The 19,363-nt window shown below is 38.0% G+C and overlaps 1 protein-coding gene across 47 annotated transcripts in view; it reads right to left on the reverse strand.

Moving 5' to 3' along the window:
* The window catches only part of CELF2 (CUGBP Elav-like family member 2), a 620,126-nt gene that overhangs the window by 87,243 nt on the left and 513,520 nt on the right, over positions 1-19,363 (reverse strand). For all 47 annotated transcript variants that reach the window (XM_072653373.1, XM_072653356.1, XM_072653346.1 and 44 more), the window contains one exon: positions 8,491-8,539. In XM_072653373.1, the coding sequence (XP_072509474.1) occupies positions 8,491-8,539 (49 nt within the window). The remainder of the gene's footprint in view (positions 1-8,490; positions 8,540-19,363) is intronic.

Consider the following 19,363-nt stretch of genomic DNA (forward strand, 5'->3'; position numbering starts at 1 on the left):
CTATCAGATCATACTACCCAAAATTCTCTGAAATAATCTCTTTCATAATTTCCTTTGCTGAAATACTATTGCATTACATTCATATTACTCAGTCATTCTTAAATTAGTGAGTACACTCTTAGCTCCTACTTGTTTGCTTCCCCCACCCCACCTTTTCAAGCTCCCTTAAAGACCAAGAAATTTGTTTTGCTTGGGACTATTCTTTTCCCATAATTATTCTCTTCTTAACTTCTGCCTTCCTACCTACCTCATCCAAGCTGTTGAATTCGATGTGTGTATGTATGTGTGTGATTTTAACCCTTTGATTCATACAACAGTAAAGTTAATCTGATGCCCACTCCCCTATCTTAATATTTGTGAATATTCTTCTCATGCCTTTCAATGATGAGAACTAGAAAATTTCACCCCCTTCATCCTCTTTTATACAGCAATATATTCACTTTCCCCTCCCTTCTCTTTCTCCTGCGACAGCTCGAGAATCCCTAGATCCTCTCTTTTTCTCATTTAGAATGTCTTATTTGAAGACATTTAGATTCTTAAGGGACACTTGTGTTTTCTTCCCCACTAGAATTTTAGTACTATAGAATCAGTCAACTCCTTCTAATTGCCCAAATACATTTATCTTTCTAGGTTTCTCTGGAGTTTGGAGTTTGTATTCCAGAGTTCCTATTCAGCTCCAGTTTCCTTACCAGAAATACTTGAAAGCCCTCCATTCCATTAAAGATCCACTTTCTCCCTGCTCTGAGATTTTTTTCTGTGTTGTTGAAGTCATTCTTTGTGGTAAGCCTGTATCTTTTCCCTTTTGGGAATACTATATTTTTAGATTCCATCTCCTTTAGAGCAGAAGCTGCCAGATCTTTAGATCTCATGCGATCCTGAAAGTGGTTGTTTAGTACCTGAACTCTTTTCTGGATGCTGGCAATATTTTTTCTCTTATGTGGAGTCTGGATTTGGGCTATAATATTTACTAGGGAGACACAGGACTCTTGGTTTTGAGTTTTCTTTTAGGAGATAATTGGTAGATTCTGTAGAGCTTCATTTTAACCTCTGTAGAACTAGGAAATTGTCACATGATTTCTTAAAATATTGTGTCCACGCTTTATTCTTAAAAAAAAAAACAAACAAACATGGGTTTCAGGGAATCCAGAGATTCTTAAATTCTCTCTCTTTGGCTTGTTTTCTAGGTCAGTCATTTTTTGATATCTGATATCTTTCATTTTCTTATATTTGAGTTCTAAGGTTTCTTGCTCTCTTAAAGAGTCTTTGACTTGTTCTATTCTGGTATTCGGTTGCTTTGGTAAGGTTTACAGCTTTCTCTTCTAAACTGTTTGTTCTTTCAGTTCTTCTGCCAGAGTTATTATCTCATTAAAAAACAAAACAAAATAAAAAAAACCCCAAACTTGTTTCCTTTATTCTAGGCATTCATGTAATCCTTGTGAAAAAGTCCACTTTTTTCCCTTGGAGTCACTGCTTACAATGATGAAGTTATCTTCTTCTAGGCTGGATTATTAGGCATCTCCAGATCTCTTACTTTTTTTTTTTTTTTTAAACTGGTTGCTGTATTCTTTTATTTATCTGCCTCTCCAGCTTTAAATTCTGAATTTGTTCTTTGGATCAGAGCTAGACTCTGATCCACTGCTGTACTTATGAGTGGAGTCAGTAAGCCCCTACTAGCCTCATCTTGGGATCACTTTAGTTTCCTGTACTCACCTCCAAGTCCTGGGTTTACCTCCCTATTGGACTGGATCGTTAAGACCCTCAATGAGATCAAAGGACAGTGTGCTAGGGATCTTTGATGTCAATTTCATGTCCTTATGTATCTTTCACTGTCTGAGACTGGATTTGAACTCGGGTCTTCCTGATTCTAAGATTATATGACCCTCAATGGAAATACTGTTTCACTGAAATACATTTCCCAGAAACCCATAGGGCAGATCACTAAACACCAGTATAAGGAGGAGTTCTAACAAATCAAGTCACTTTGGCATCTCTATTTCAATTTCACTGATATTCAGCATTTTTGTATGAAGCCATACTTGGTTATATACATGCTTTTATATACTCGCTTGGTACTTTTATTGTCCTTTATTTGCATCTGTCCCGGTGGGTCCAGTAAGCAAAGAATACCTTCACTATTTTTATTTGAGAGAGAGGCAAGCCTGGCTTACTGGAAAGATCACTAGAGTCAAAAGATCAGTGCTTGAGTGGGTCTTAATTTCAATTCTACTAGTTTCTGGATGCGTGATCACTGGGAGAGATCACTTGTTTGCTTTGAGTGTCTTTCTGGACAGCAACCTCTCTGGCTGGTGGAGGATTTCATATTATGGTTTGCTTCTAGTAAAAACTGACTGCTGATTACCGTGGTGGTGGCAGTCAGGAGATTGGCAGATTAAAAACAGTCAGTAAGTAGCTTGGGACACTCTACCCCTAATAAAGCATCTTCCTCAAGTCTTTTGACCCACAAAGTAAGAAAAGTCATAGGCAACCTGAGATTAATGGATTCTCCAAGTAAATGGGAAATACAATTTGATCCTTTTCAACTAAATGGTTATAGACTATTTGTGGGGATGAGAGAAAAGAGGAAGGGAATAGTTAAAATAAGAGAAATGGGAAAAGAAAAATCTTCCAGGCATGGCCATATGTGCTCTTTTTTCTTGTATCCTGAAATTCCAAGAACACAAGAATCTGCCTCTGGAATAATTTAAAGAGACAATACCTCACTCCTTGCTCAAATCCAGAAGAATTTGGTTCTAATTTCCTTACAACAGCGGATGATGAATTCCCAACTGATCTTTGTAAACCTATAATTATGTCACTTAGCTAAAACAATTTGCAGGTTTCCAGCTTGAGGGTGATTTTATAGTAAATTAAACATCTAGCTCCTGAGCATAGCTGAAAAATGTAAAGATTTTCCCCCCTTCCCAAAGATGAATAACCAGAAAACAGAAATTGTTTTAAGAATAAAGCAAGGCATTCTGTTTTTTGATTGCTATTTGCTTGTTGCTAGCTACCAAAACTTCAAGCTTCAGAAATTTATCAGTTCAATTCTCCTCTGTAAAATGGAGATGAATAAATTATTCAACTTCACAAGGCTGTTTTTCAGGAGTACAGATTTAGATCTGGAAGGAACTAGATTCCTGTTCTCCGGGAGATGAAGAAAGTGAGGCTCGAAGAGAACTGACTTGTCCATTTCATAAAAATAGTGTCTAACAGAGCCAGAATTTAAACCCAGCTAGCTGGGACTTTAGGTCTGGTGCTCTATCTCAGGAAGATGTGAGTTCAAGTCCAGTCTCAGGCACTTAGTAGCTATGAGACAATGGAAAAGTCACTTAACCTCTATCTACTTCAGTTTCCTCAATTGTAAAATGTGGCTAGAAATAGCATCTACCTCCTAAGGCTGTTGTGAGGACCAGCCATGCTTAGTAGCATCTGGCAAACAGTAAGAACTATCATTACATGGGAGACAGGACTCTTTCTACTATAACCATGAGATAATATGATATATGATATAATATATTATGATATATTATAAATGATAAAAGACATATATAATGATATATGATATGATATATTTATGTATGTGTGTACACATATGTACACACACATATATTATCAGTTCCAGCAGGCATCAAACTAGTAAACTGATGCCGTCACTCCTCTTTCCCTGCCCTAACACACAGAAATCAATGGAGAGAGGAAGAGCTGGGTGTGGAGAGGGTAGAGAGTCAATAAGGGTCAATAAATAGTTATTAAGAACCTACTCTAGGCCACGTCCTATGCTAAGCCAGAGAAGTAAGAGGATGTCTCTTTGACCTAAATTCTAGAATTAATGTAGATGGAAGAAAATCAAGACTTTCCCCCACTATGCCCAATAAAACTAAAAATTGTGCATAATCTATTTAATACAGCCTTTATTGAAAATGGCATCTGAAAGAAGTTGTTTGGGATAATTTCCTTTCTCTTGGTTGTGCTGTTATTTTCCTTAATGTACATGACATTCTAGAAGCAAGAGTTTGTCACCAGCTATGGTCTCTCTCCAGTTCTTGAGAGACAACAATGATATATCTGGGTTGACAACAAAACAGGGACAATTAGACCTAGATTCTCCTCCAATTCCCTTCTCCAGAGAGCCTTTCTCCTGTCTCTGCCTCCCCCCGCCCCGCCACCTCTGTCATAATCTTCCATCTGCTTTGCATATATGTTTCTAGTTTTTACACGTTCATTTCTCCCACTGTCAGCCCCCTGAGGATGGGGCTTTTTTGGCCTTTATATTCCCAGACCTTAATAAACAGCACTTAAAAAATGTTTGTGTTGTTGTATTCTACAAGTGTTCCTTGACTTCAGAAAAGGAGAATTCCCTATTTGCCACAAACATTTCTTTATAAGGTATGACATACACTTTTCTTGGGAGCTTCTGTAGATATTTTTGACAAATACAGTTAATAACATTGCAACCATACTTTTTGGATGAGTCCTTCTCCCTCAAGGACTAAAAATGAAAGACTAAACAAAGCACTTTCAAACATAATACGAGTATTAGTCAACTGGTACAAATCCAGCAGTGTTTGCCAACGACCTTTGTAAACATATTGTCTGTCCCTTCCATAGGAGAAACAGACAAAGGGTTAACTGTTTAAGTATAAAAGGTTATTTTTTGTCAGGGAAAAAAAATCTTTTTTTATCTCTAATTGTAAGTCTGCTAACACCCTGGTATACAATCTGTCAAAGTCACACCTGGATTCAGGGCTGACTGAATTAATTAACAACTTTTCTATGTGTTAGTGCTAACATATGGCATTTAATTACTGCCTCCAAATCTGTGAGTTTCTCTACTTTGAATTTCAAAATTATTTCTTCATCTTTCAGTGAATCAGATAGTCACTAGCTGGAAATGTCCTGTGATTCCTCCCTTTTTAAGTGGAGTCTTTGTCAGTCTCCTTCCTGAGTTGATAATATTTAGTTATCTTTACTACCGCTGGCTTTGAACTTCAAGCAGGGACAGTAGGGATTTTGGAGGCCTCAAGACAAGAGACAATGGGCTTAAATGGCATTTCTGGAATCTATGCCTTAAGAACCTCAAACAAGTTATGAGGTTGGAGGGTTAAAGCAGGATAGATTTGTGCTCTGTCTACAGTTAAGAGAAGAAACATACACACATACACACACACACACACACACACATACACATGGGTGTACACCCATATTTATATCTATTATCTTCTCTATCTCTCTGTCTCTTTCCCTCCTTTCTTCCTTCCTCTCTCATCCCTTCTTTCAGCAGGGGGTCGGCATTCCAGTTAGCACCGTTGAGAGTCAGCTAATATAACAAAGACAAGGCACCCACAACGCAGAAACTGATTTTGCTTTCACAAGGTATGCTCTTACTTTTTCCTACTTATACCTAGCTTTGAAGTCTAGTTCTATCAACATTTCCAAATTAACAAAACTTTTAAAAAATATTTTAAAATTAATGTTAGTAGAAAGAGAAATGAGAAAAAATGAGATCCTCATATGGAACAATATTTTTATTCCCTAGCTAAAGACCTAAATCACTGAAGCTACGTGGAGCATCTTCATTTAGCTTTTTCGGATGGAAATGGAAAATTGTGAAAAGGGGAAAAAAACTCCATAGGTCTTAAACTCTGTCCAAACAAGCACTCTCAAACCTAGATATTGATATGATGTTTATCTGGCTCTGAAAGGAGAAAAAGAATTAAGAAGCATAGCTTTTACTATAAGTTAACTAGGAGTTTACTGCTTCCCACTAGACACACAGAATGATAGAAGCAAATGAGGAAAAGATGAAACAAAGAAATATGTAACATTTCATAAATCTTAAAGGATCCAAGCTTAATTCAAAGGCAATTTAAAGGGAAGGATCTACACAAAGCTGTGAACATTTTGGAAACATATTTAATGGAATGTGAGCTGCAGGATGCTAAACTTGGACAAGTCAACGTTGCTAGGACAAACAGAGGTTCAGTTTATGTTGGATTGTATAGATGGATGAAGGCTCAGGGGGTAATTACTCTTCTTTATTTCATTTGTCCATCACTAATTAATCTGTGATTAGGAGCACTCTTGTTCTGTGCAAATACTGAGTTTCAGGAATCTAAGCATGTTGATAATGAAGACAGCCAATGTCTTACTATGATGAGTCTTTTGTGCCATCCATAAATGTCAGCAAACTCAATAACACTGCAATTAGAGCTTGTTATATTTCTTTCGTAACTATAGAAGCTATTTAGAGCATCTGATCCAAAGAAATTCTTGTGCTCTTTGAGCTTCGTAAAACTATGCTCACCTGTCAAAAGCACCTTGTAAAGGCTGGAGGTGGGAGATGAGGGAGGGGTCGGCTTTTTATCACAAGCTTTAAGAAATTATATATTTCACAGCTTCCTCTATACGTTTAAAGAAAGAAGTGAAATCCACCCATGTCAATGCAACATAGGATGCTTCTGATCCTTCGACTTTTGAAAGGCTACTAAAATGAAGAGCTGTCATCCTTTAAAAGTAACCTTCAGCTTAGTCACATTTCTTTAACTCACTAGAATGTCAACCTGAAAACCAAACTTGGGTCTATATATCCAAAGGCAGAACTGGTTCAACCAAAGGTTTTGCTGTCTATGAACATTATACATACAAATCTCTATTATGACTTGAGTAGGGAAAATCTAGAAGGACCAGTTTCTGGAGAATGCCTGTTCATCCATCCATCCATCCATCCATCCATCCATCCATCCATCCATCCTTACGCCTACTTTGCACAAGTTACTTAATAAGTCAAAAGCGCCTTGAAATAAGAAAAGTATAGCATGATGATTAGAACAATAAAATAGTTTATGACTTCATCTATCATGAGCAAAATGAAATGAAAAATTCAGAAATAGGAGCAAAAGTCCCATATTGGCCTCAGTTATTTGAATATGGTCTAATTATTCCTGATAATTACCTTAATTCTATAGGTTACCATTCTATAGTTTCTCTCCTGAGAAGGTAAGGAGGTCCTAGGGTCATATACTTTCAAATCTTTGAGTAGCTATCTAGCACAAACTCCAATTTTTTACCTAAGGAAACTGAGGCCCAGAGAAGTTAAGTTATTTGCCCAAGATCAAAGAGGTAGCAAGTGGTAGAACCAGGGTTTAAACCAATTTCTTTGACTCCAAAGAATCTAAAGATTATAAGATGTACTGTACTAAGCTGAATTATTTCCTTAACCTAAAGTTCTTGTCTCTTTTAATGAGAGAAATGTAAACTTTATTGAGAAACAAAAAAAAATGTTCCTGAATTATACAGTTTGGGTATTAAAGAGATTTCTAGACAATTAGCCCAATGTCCAACTTCTGTATTAATGATGAGGCCAGAGGCACATCAAGGTAATAGGTTTTTCTGGGTAGAGGTGTTGTCAGGACAATTAGAAAGAAGTCAGGTTGCATGGGAGAACTGGACAACCCACAAGATCACCCATAAAAAGCCAGACTATTGTCTATTCCAGAAAAATTTGGCAAGTTCTTCTTTTCTTCAAAACTTTATAGTCTGTGGAGAAGCCAGAAAATGGGATGCACTACAATTAGCAAAAAAAAAAAAAAAAAGTCAAAACCTTGTGGAGAGATTTAGAGCCCAATCATAATTTACATTTGCAGATATGTAGATCTCCAAGTGCATGGCTTCTGCCCTGATTACTAATTAATGAGGTGCAAAAATGCCTGTTGGAAGGAAACAGTGCTGATTATTATGGCAGCCTTGTGGGACTTGAGAACCTCTGTGGTCTAAGAAGGTAGAAGATTCCTTTAACATATATTTCAGCACATTAAAAAAAATAAGGACAAAGCTTTGCTAAAACAGAAGTAAAAACACCAAATAGGGAAGTATGGCCAGCAGCTCTCCCAGCTCCAGAAGGGACAAATCCCGATGATTTCATGGACCTTGTCAATTGCATATTTCATGTTTAGTATAGATTTTATTAATCAGCAATCTGAATCCTGAATGAACCCTGATGCAAATACCTTTTGCTCATTTTGGCATGATCTAGGCCACCTGCATTAAAAAAAAATACTCTAACCAAGGAATAAATGAAAAAGGAGGAAAAAATTCAGTTTAACTCTTAAAGAGCAATCCCCCGCCTTCATGCTCACTTTTTCTTTTCACAGAGTAACAAGTGTTCTTGCTTCTTTCTCTACACCTACACTAAAGGGAAGATCAACAGAAGCTAAATGCCAATGGGCCATGACCCAGGGCAAGCCCCAAATGGAGGGAGACGGAAAACTATTTCTTGTAACACCTTCCACACAGCTCTACGTGAGAGATAAATGGGACAACAGATCATGTCATCATTTCTTTAGACCTGACAGGCACAGAACCATTTTCTGAAATAGTTCTCAGCTTTTTACACAGAAAAGAATACTTGCAACTGGCTTCATCCTACTTGCCCTCACTTTTTAAAGACACAGGCATTATTATTATTAAATAAGACAAGCAATCACCACTTACCATTTGACTTTTCACTATCTGCAGGTTTCATCTGAATGGGATGATGCATCTGAAAATACAAATGAAAGAAAGTAAAAATGTCATCTGACAGCATTAAGTTTGAATAGCATTGAGGTGACGAGGGTGCATGATCAATATTTAATGTCCTAGAAGTAAAAGAAAGCTGCAAAGTTAAAATAATGCCTCAATAACCATTTAAACATGCAAGCCAAACATTAGCATAGTATTTTATAGCCATGAACTGAATTCTCTTAATTCACTGGGCCCCAAAGACTAGTATGAATCTGAATATAATTTGCTTTGCCTCTAACCATCCTAATTGTCCATTGTATGCATTTTTCTTGTCTCTATGATCACAGTTACTTGGGTCAGTCATTTGAGGGATCAGTACTTGACAAATTCATGTACTATAATTTAAACTTCCCTTTTTTTTTTAAAAAAAGAAAGAGGCCAAATACAGAACAGAATGCAAACAACCAGGACCAAGAAATGAACCTACAGGCATATCAAATCTGTGTTTAGTGACAGGAGGGAAATATGTGAATTTTCCATGGTGGAAGTGTGGAATTTTCTGTCGTTTCCCTCATAGCACTTGGGGCTCAATTCGTTAGCAAGCTGAATCACACCACTGTGCATTTACTCCAAATACAGAATGCTACCTCTATCCCCAATTAAAATAAATTCCTCAGACTACTTGCAGAAGCCCTTCTGTTTCATTTTTCACTGTACCCCAAGGAACATACAAGCTACAGGGTAGATGGAGTCACTGGCTGTGCTAACTGCTTTGATTGTAATGGGTCCCGTTCTCTTTGAACCTTTAATTTCCCCAGTGGACTCCCATCACTTGCATGCCACATCTCTGGGTTTTATCTAATTTAAATGAAAGGGGAATGGTACTTGGCTTAGGCATTTAAATGATGTGAAATTATTATCAGTCTGTCCAGGCCATGTGTACCTAATGCGTTTCGGAGGTCTTGAAAGCACACAGGGAAAGGAAAGAGTGGATGCTCTCATAGGGTCTCCCTTATTCTAAGAGGTTGGTATGCTCTTTGGTTCTGAACAAAGACACTGTGCTGGAAGGTCTAATTAATATTTCCCCATTCATTCATTTGTTCAACAAACATTTGAGTGCCCATTAAAAAGGTACCATTGTGCCAGGCAGCATAAGGAAATACGGAGAAGTATGTATGTGTGTGTATTTTTAAATTTAGGTGCATGTTGTATGTGTGCATATATGTATACACATGTATGTATACATATACATATATTATTACTGCTGTTCAGCTGTTTCGGTCATGTCCCACCTTTCATGACTTCATTTAGAGTTTTCTTGGCAAGGATACTGGAGTGGTTTGCCATTTCCTTCTCCAGCTCATTTGACAGATGAAGAAACTGAGGCAAGCAGGGGTAAGTGACTGAGTCACACAGCTACTAAGTGTCTGAAGCTGGATTTGAACTCAGGGAGATGAGTCAGCCTGACTCCAGCTCAGCACTCTATCCACTGCTTCACTTAGAGGCCCCCACACATTACACATATGTATATATACATACATTATGTGTTATATACATTAGACATTTTATACGCCTTATAGAAACATAATATATACATGATATATATAAAATATATAATACAAAAATGTACTTTCTGTTCTCAAGTAACCTGCAAACTACTTTAGGAAACAAGACACAAAGGTGAAACTTAACTAGTAATACAACGTAAGAAGCTACACAATAGGGCCTAATTAAGTACCGGATGAGTGGACCATTCATAATTTATGCATTTCATATTTCCAATCTTGTACAGAGCACAAATTTCAAGCAAGATTTCAAAAACTGGCTAAAGTTAGAGTTTCGAATAATCTTTATTTCTACAAAATCTCATGTGCACACCCTCCATGGTTTTTTTGGGGGGGGGAGTTTGGATATTAATTAAGGGAGGACAGGAATTCTGGGAAAGCAGAGATAATTGTGGCTCTCCCAGGTGCAATCAAACAAAAAAACCCTTAAAAACCCCTAAAGAGCTCTTACCCTCAGGAAACTTACATTCTGTGGGTGAGATTTTGTTGTTCTGCCTTTTTCAGGACTTCTGATTTCACTGTCTTAGGAAACACCTTGTGAGGAATCTCCCTTAACTAAAGCAGATTGGAAACTATTCCACAGTTCACTCCTAGAGAGTATGTACAAAAAGGATTTGGAACTAATTTTCCTAACTCCAAGGCTAGCTCTGGACATACAATATATTAAAGAAAATAAATTCCAAAAGGCAGAAAGAAAGAAGGAGCGTTCTTAGAGGTTGGCTTGGGCAAAGGTATGCAGAGGGAGCACACAGACCCCAGGCCCGAGAACTGCAAATAGTTCAATTTGGCTGTAATACAGAGTGTATAAAGGCGAGTAAGGTCAGAAGCTGGAACCAGCTCTGCAAAGTAACTGAAAGGTGGCCTGGCAGAGCAGTGACATGGTCAGCTCCATGCCTTAGGAATATTCTTTTTAGCAGTTATCTTTTGGATAGATTAGAGAGAGAAAAAGTACATGTGACTAACATGCGACAGAAACTAATGAAAGACCATTGCAATATCCTAGGCCAGAAGTATAGCCCTCAACACTCCTCAGTATTAATGGAACCAGATGAAAATATAATGGGGAAATACTGAACCAAATAAATAAAAGTATGATAAAATATAGATTATAGAACATTTTAAAATTAAGCCAGTGTGTAACACACAGAGATCATTATATATAGTTCAGTAACTCCCAGTTTCTATTTGAGTTCAACACTACTGATCTAGGCCTGGGGTGGGGAACCCATGGCCTCAAAGCCACATGTGGAATCCAAACTTAGAAGTCCATCAAAGAGCTGCACTTGAAGACCTAGAGGGTCACATGTGAAGTTGAAGCTGCAGTTTCCCCACCCGTAATTTAGGTTATAGGAGATTGAGGGACTGATCTAGGGCACAAAGGATTCAAGAATGAACTGAATTCTACTTGTTTTATGGGGTCCAGATAATAGAACATGAAACAATGTGTGGAAAAGACAAAGAAATAAATTTAGAGTTTTTTTTTTTGTTTTGGTCAGGAAAAGCTCCCTAAGAGTAACAACTATCCATAAGGCACAGGTGGGCAGCTAGGTGACCCAGTGGATAGAATGCCAGACCTGGACCTGGAGTCAGGAAGACCTGAGTTCAAATCTGACCTCAGACACTAGCTGGGTGATCCTGGTCAAGTCACTCAACCCTGTTTGCTTCCCTTTCCTCATCTGTAAAAAGAGCTAGAAAAAGAAATAGCAAACCATTCCAACATCTCCACCAAGAAAACTCCAAATGGGATCACGAAGAATCAGTCACTACCGAAACACAACAATCCCTAAAGTAGAACATAAAATGCAAATATAGTTATTGCTACACATTCTCAAACATTATACATACAGAGACCTGAGTTTTCAGACTAGCTGGGACTTTATAGGATGGGTGACAACCCTACTTCAGACATATTATGCAGATGATTTAGAGAACATCTGGGAAACACTGTGACCTCCCTGAGAAAAGGTGCTCCATAAATACTATTCTAAGTGAATCATCATTCACTTGTTACAGACTTTTAATCACATACAGGGTGTAAAATGTCAAGTAAGATTAAAATAGCATAGGGCAGGGGTTCTGATCATCTCATTTTCACTTCTACAAAATCTCATGACCCTCAAAAGTTGGAGATAAGTGTCAGGGAGGAGATGGGCAAGTTTATACTTAGGTGAAAGAACTCTGATTTAAAATTCCAAGTAACAATAAAAGGTCATAGTATTTAGAAATGGAAGGGTCCATAGAGGACTTTCTACTCTGCTTCCCTACCTAGGACTGAAATGGGCCTCATTCCTGGGCACAGCAATAGACCCATGATACATAACAATTTTATGTAAAGATTCTTGGTTTGACTAGTCAGTGTTAACAGAGGCAGAGACGATATGGGGCCTAGGGGAAAGAAGGGTGATGACGTTGGCTTCTTACACACAGAACCACTCATGTTGAAACTTGTTTAACCCTGACCATCACTGATTGATAAGTTAACCACCTTTAACATGAGATTCAATCAAACATGCCATTTATAACCTGAAATGGGTTTTACACAGTCACTGGAATGCATCTCATTATTAAACCCATCCTAACCCCTTGAGGAAGCAGCCGTGATGGAACATATTATAAACTCACTGCCCATAAAATATTTAAAGATAAAAGGAGGGGAAAAAATGAAGTGAATTCACAAAAGAAGTGTGCCCTGCATAAGAAAATAAAAGCATACTCGATAATCAGTAAAAATAAAGCAGGTAGGTAGAGGGAGTTAATTAGACTTTCAAGTTAAACCATACAAATTATGAAATGATCATAATTTTTAATGACCCTATGCTTTCTGAAGATTTCTTGAAGATTACAGATGGTAAAAAGATGTTTCATTTGAGAAGCCACCCACTGGAAACATGTCACCTCCTCAAATGAAGGCTTTCATATTCTGTCAGGAAAAAACCACTCTAACAATCATATATCACAAGGTTGTGAGCAGGCACTTCCTTCCAGGTAAATGATTACTGCCATCTGCCTTACTGTCCTCTTCCAAACAGACCCAGTTATTGCTTCACTGTCCTGCCCTGCAAAGGTAGAGCCATAGAGAAACAAAAGGAAGTTCAAGGACATGGAAAATATTGACTAATGAGCTCCCAAGGTCTGGGGAAAAGTGCCCCATAGCAAGCTACCTAAGACATCTTTATCTGAATTACACCTACGGAAGTGCATAGAAACTCTGTCTCTGTGATGCCAAAATGTGACAACTAACCAGAGAATCCAATATATTAAAAATCAGTGAAACCAAGCAATAACATGGAGGCATAGTTATAGTTTGGCTTCATGGTTTCTCTGAGCATGGTCCTCTGCCTCCACAGAAGCGGCTAAGGGCAATGATAAATTTAGTCAATTAAGGTTAAAAGTCTTTCACCTGAAGTGAACATTTAGCTTAAACTCTTAAACTCAGCTGCGATATAGTTATCTAAAAAATTGTCTTAGTTATCGGTGTTTACAAGCAGGAAGCTTCAATATATTGGTTTCTTCCTTCCTCAGTCTTTTAAAAACTATTTTCCCACTTTAATTGCAGAAAAATAAGTTATAGACTAGCTCAGGGGTGAGGAACCTGCAACCCTGGGCCACATGTGGCCTTCTGTGGCCTCAAGGATACAGATTCCCCACCTAGTCTAGTCTTTCTAGGCTCTTGTTATTCAGGTCAAAGAGTCTACTAAGTAGCTAGGTGCTGCAGTAGATAGAGCACTGGGCTTGGAGTCAGGAAGACCTGAGTTCAAATTCAGCCTCACATACTCACTAGCTGTGTGATCCTGGGCAAGTCACTCAATCTGTTTTGCTTTGTTTCTTCATTTGTAAAATGGGGATAATGATAGTAACTACTTCCCAGGGCTGTTGTGAGGATCAAATGACATAATAATTGTAAAGTGCTTAACTCAGCACCTGGAACATAATAAGTGCTATAGGAAAGTTAGTCTATAGTAGTAGTAGTAGTGGTAGTGATAGCGGTAGTAGTAGCGGTGGTGGTGGTGGTAGTAGTAGTAGTAGTAGTAGTAGTAGTAATAGTAATAGTGGTAGTGATAGCGGTAGTAGTAGTGGTGGTAGTAGTAGTAGTAGTAGAAGTAGTATGGAATTAGAGCATTTTAAGGACTAAGCCTGGTAAAAAGAAGCCCTGTACTCAGAATCAGAGGACTTAGGTTTGTATTCTAGCTTTGGTCCTTCATTCACCATTTGATTTTAAGGAAATCACTTCATCTCTCTGAGTTTTCAAAACTATAAAACAAAGAGTTTAGATTAGATGATTTCTAAGGTTTTCCTCAGGTCTTTTCTGAGAGTCAGAAAAAAAATACCCAATGTATCAGTGGGTTTATAAGGAACCAAAGATTATACAGGGTGTCCCCAAAATAGTGGTGCAGTTTTAAAGCTTTTCTGCATTAAGACTTTTGAGACATCCTCTACATGCTAATCTGAATGACTCTAGCCTAATTTCAATCATATGCAAAACATTTCAGTTTCTTCTAAATAAAACTTACAACCTGGAATTAACAACCTATTGTTATTAGGGGTAATCTGTCTATAATGCTCTAAACCTATTGATGAACAAAAAGACTGGCAATTGTTCTGGGAGAATAAAATAACGTTTCCACTCTACCAGGATTAATTGATCTATTTTGGGGTGCCCTTACTAAGTTTAACAGCATGAAATAGATCCATGGGATCTATAAAATGAGCAGTTAGTTAATGTGCTAGTTAAGCCAATTATCTAAACACAGATGGATTTACCTTGAGTTAGCTAGATCATAAAAAATGTATTGATTATTTGAATCCTGATAGGCATTATTGTCCTAGATAAAACACACTGCTGGCTTGCATCCATTTTTCAAGAGGTCAGTTTCATAATGGAGTATAGAGCACAGGCAACCTCAACACATCAATATTTTTGAGTCACTGGTCCTATTCTAAAGAAAACTTTTGGACGGCCTTGGATGTGTAACCTTTAATTTTCCCAACAGCTATCAGATGAACCTGGGGACAATAAAGTTTCTGAAAAATACAAAGTAATTCTGGATCTTCTCTATCCCCAAATCAGAAAATGTGGAAAGATCCCATTGCTATTGCTGGCCATCTTATAGAGTGGACCGACCAGTCCTTCAAAGAGGAAAAGAGAGGCTGTTTGCATGAAGAATCTGAAACAAGTCTCAATTAAATGGCTAAGTTAAAGAGGGCCACTGAGGATAACATGGCCTGGTCACAAATAGGTACCTGGAAGGCATCTTCAACTCAGGTTCTAATCATCCACAGATATATTCAGAGATAGGAAAAAAGAAAAAAAGCAAAACAACAATAAAAACCTAGAGTACATGAAGGTACACATCAGTTTTTAGCTTCAAAGACTTCTAGTCAGCTTTTCCACTGTAAACACTGCACCTATTTACATTCTTGTCAAAACCATGTGACATGTGTATGGGTGGGGGGAGGAACAAGCAGTGTAACCATTTACTTTTGGCAAAAAAAAATATTACAGGGAAATTAGATTAATCTGGGTGGAATTCTATGTGGGAATTTGGAGTCTGTCATGGTGATTAAGTCATCATTTCTGTCAGATTACTCTAATCGGCTGTCAAATAACATTCCACAAACCCATCTGTAACTTGGCATCCTAGTTATTGAGTCTATGTTACCTTCTGTATACAAAACACATGCTAAATAAGGAAGGGGCACAGCCTAGCATTTATTAAAGTTATTAGCTATGATTAGGTTCTGTGTTTTCATACTAAATAACAACATAAGCTCACATTTTGTTTTATTTATTCTTGAAATTAGAAAAAAAAGCATGGGCTTAAACAGGGAGTATGGAACATGAATGAGAAATGCTTATTATGAATGAATTTAGAAAAGTGTGGCTATGGAATACATTGAAAAACAGAATCACATAAAGCACAGTTCATTCATTAACCCTTTCTCAACTTTTTCTGAGAAAGAGTGTGTTACACCTAAAGCAGAAATTAATCTTAAAAAAATGTTGACAGACAAATATGGAGCGACAATATTAGTTACGTTAGTTCAGGGGTGGGGAACCCACGGCCTCTAAGCCATATGTAGCCCCCTAGGTCCTCAAGTGCAGCCTTTGACTGAATTCAAATTTCATAAATCCCCTTAATAAAAGGAGAGCTTCTGTAAAGCTTGGACTCAGTCAACAGACCTCACCTGAGGACCTAGAAGGCCACATGTGGCCTTGAGGCCGCAGGATCCCCACTCCTGCTCTAGTCTATGACAGCTATTAAGAAAGAAACCTGTAGATTGCTGTCAAGGCACTGAGAAAGGAAAAAGCACTAGTGTAGTATCTACTATGTGCCAGGTACTGTGCTACGTGCTTGTATAATATTGTCTCATTTGATCCTTATAATAATCCTGAGAGGTAAGGTTAGTCAGTATCATTTAGTAAGTATCCATTAGTAAGTATTTGAGTTTAGATCTGAACTAAGGGCTTTCCCAACTCCAAGCCCAGCACTCTATCCACTGTGCCACAGCTGCCTCCACTATGTTACTGTGATAATTGTTACTGTACAGTCATTTCAGTCATTCCTGACTGTGACCCCATTTAAGGTTTTACTGATGGAGATAATGAAGTGGTTTGCCATTTCCTTCTCTAGCCTATTTTACAGATAAGAAAATTGAGGCCAATAGGTTTAAGTGACTTGCTCAGGGTCACGTAGCCAGTAAAAGTGTCTGAGGCCAGATCTGAACTCAGGAAGATGACTCTTTCTGACTGCAGGTCCGGCATTTTACCCACTTTGCCACCTAGCTGCCCACTGTGACAATACTCCATCAAAATATCACAAAGGGATAAAAGTTGGTCTTGGGAAAATAATAAATTATTACAGATTAATGGACTAAAATCAAGGAAATTAACATTTTGGTCTTAAGAAACACAAAATACAGTCTAGTTATCATCACTTTCTCATTGTGGAATTGTTTTCCAAGGACAACAGCATCCCTGAGAATAGTGATTCAGACAGTGTTACATTTAGAAAGCCCCAGCCATGCTTATGGCTAGAAGGGACCTTCAAAGCTGTCAAGTCCAGCCCTAGCATGTTTAAAAAAAAGTTTTATTCATGCTTTTTTTTCCTTTACACCTTAGTGATTTCTTCTCATATACTTTCTCCTCCCCCATCTCCATCAAACCTTCCCTTGTAACAAAGAAAAATCACTTCACAAAACCATCTGACCCAAACAGAGATAGCCTGATAGCACATGCAACATTCCACACCTGTAGTCTTCCATCTCTCTGCCAAAAAAGGGATGTGTGCTTCATCATTTGTCTGTTCACTGGGATGGAAATTGGCCATTGTAATTAACAATCATAGGTTTGCCTGTCTTTTAGCTTTTTTCAGCGACAATATTCTCCTGATTCTGCTCCCTTCACTCAACGTTAGCTCATGTAAAGCTTCAGTATTTTTTTCCCCTAAATTCCTCACACTCCCAGTTCCTTATGGTGTGACAGTTTCCTATTACATTCATATATGTCCTGCAATTTGTTCAGCTATTCCCTGACTGACTGGCTCCCAGTTTATTTCTATTTATTTTTTTTCTGCTACTATTAAGAAGTTGTTCAGTTATTTTTCAGTCATGTCTGATTTTTCATGACCCCATTTGGGGATTTCTTGGCAATGGCACTGAAGCGGTTTGCCATTTACCTCTCCAACTCATTTTACAGATGAGGAAACTGAGGCAAACAGGGTTAAGTGACTTGACCAGAGTCACAAAACTAGTGTCTGATGCCAGATTTGAACTTAGGAAGATGAGTTTTCCTGACTCTGGGCCTGGCATTCTATTTACTGCAACACCTAACTGTCCACTATCAAGAACTACTGCTACGAATGTTTTGTTATATATGAGAGCTTTCTTTCCTCAGCCTCTTTGCAATATATGTTCAGTATTAGGACTGCTGGGTCAAAGGGATGGACCGTTGGAATCATAAAATTCCAGGCTGGCATACCGATTTTCTTCTCTGCTATGTATCTCTTTTTATCTTCCTTTAGTTCCTCTGACATTGAATATTTCCTTTAACCCTCTTTAACATTTCAATCTATTTTACAGATAAAAAAACTGAGGCCCAGAAGGGTTAATTTAGTTGTCCAAGGTCATATAGACATAAAACGGAAGAGTCAGAATTCAAACTCAGATCCTTTGACTCCTTGTCCAGCGCCATAATTTTAATATCTCTCTCTGAGGTCTTACCCCTTCCTTCTTACCCCACCCCTGAACTGAATTACCTCTAGGGAATTAGAACTGCTAGTTATGACCCTGGATGGGAAGAGGAGACTATCATATACACAACTATAAAACCAACTAAACATAAATTCGGATGGGAACTATATATCATCTGAATACCACAAAACTAAGTCAGATGTGAGAGTCTACATATCATCTGAGATGACTTTCTTCTCCAGAACTAACTGCATGGGCATAACCACCACAACCTTTATATAATTCAATAATAAAACCAAATTAGATGTTTACTTCAAATACAACATTTTGAAAGGAACTCAAATGATGTCCCTCTCAACAACTTGCTTTATAAAGGCTACTTTATTATCTCTTATTTCTTTGCTCATACTATGTCTTACGCCTAAAATGTCCTCTCTGTCACTGTGTCTCTCTGCCTGTCTCTCTCTGCCTCCCTCTCCTCCTAGAGAAATTCTAAACATCCTTTAAACTCCAACCCAAATGACACATGCTCCAAGCTGCCTTCTCTGATGCCCTTGGCGGGTAAACTTTTCTCCCCTTAGACTTGTGCTGTGATGGACAAGTCTGGGATGTTTTTGTGGACTTGTAAACATTACTCCTGGACTCTTAAGGAAAGCTGATTGGGTAAGTACCATTCCAATTCTGTGCAGGACCACTTGGTCCTTAGATGACATCTCTAGAATGTTGAGATGTTACAGCACACCAATTTCTAAGGCAGATTTTGTAGTTTTTCATTTACAGTGTGTGTGTTGTTGCCAGAGCAATTCAACGAGTCCACAGTGATTTTCAGATTAGATACAGTATGCTTTTCCAGTCGGAGCAAACCGTTGCTCAAACCTCTTAGCACAGGTTTATTAATCTCAAAATAAGCTGCCATAAGCTTTACAAATAATTTTCAGAAGTCATTAGTGTTGTAATGATTCCATTTAGCTGTACAGTTTATATTGGCTCCACCTACATATACCGATGGCTTCTCTCCTTCCCCTTGTCTTTCTCACTTGGTGTCATTCATCTTATCACTAGTTTAGACAATATAGAATTTGTCCTGGAGCAATTCTCCACCCCCC

The sequence above is a fragment of the Notamacropus eugenii genome, chromosome 3 (assembly GCF_028372415.1).
Source record: "Notamacropus eugenii isolate mMacEug1 chromosome 3, mMacEug1.pri_v2, whole genome shotgun sequence".
Classification (NCBI taxonomy): Eukaryota; Metazoa; Chordata; class Mammalia; order Diprotodontia; family Macropodidae; genus Notamacropus; species Notamacropus eugenii.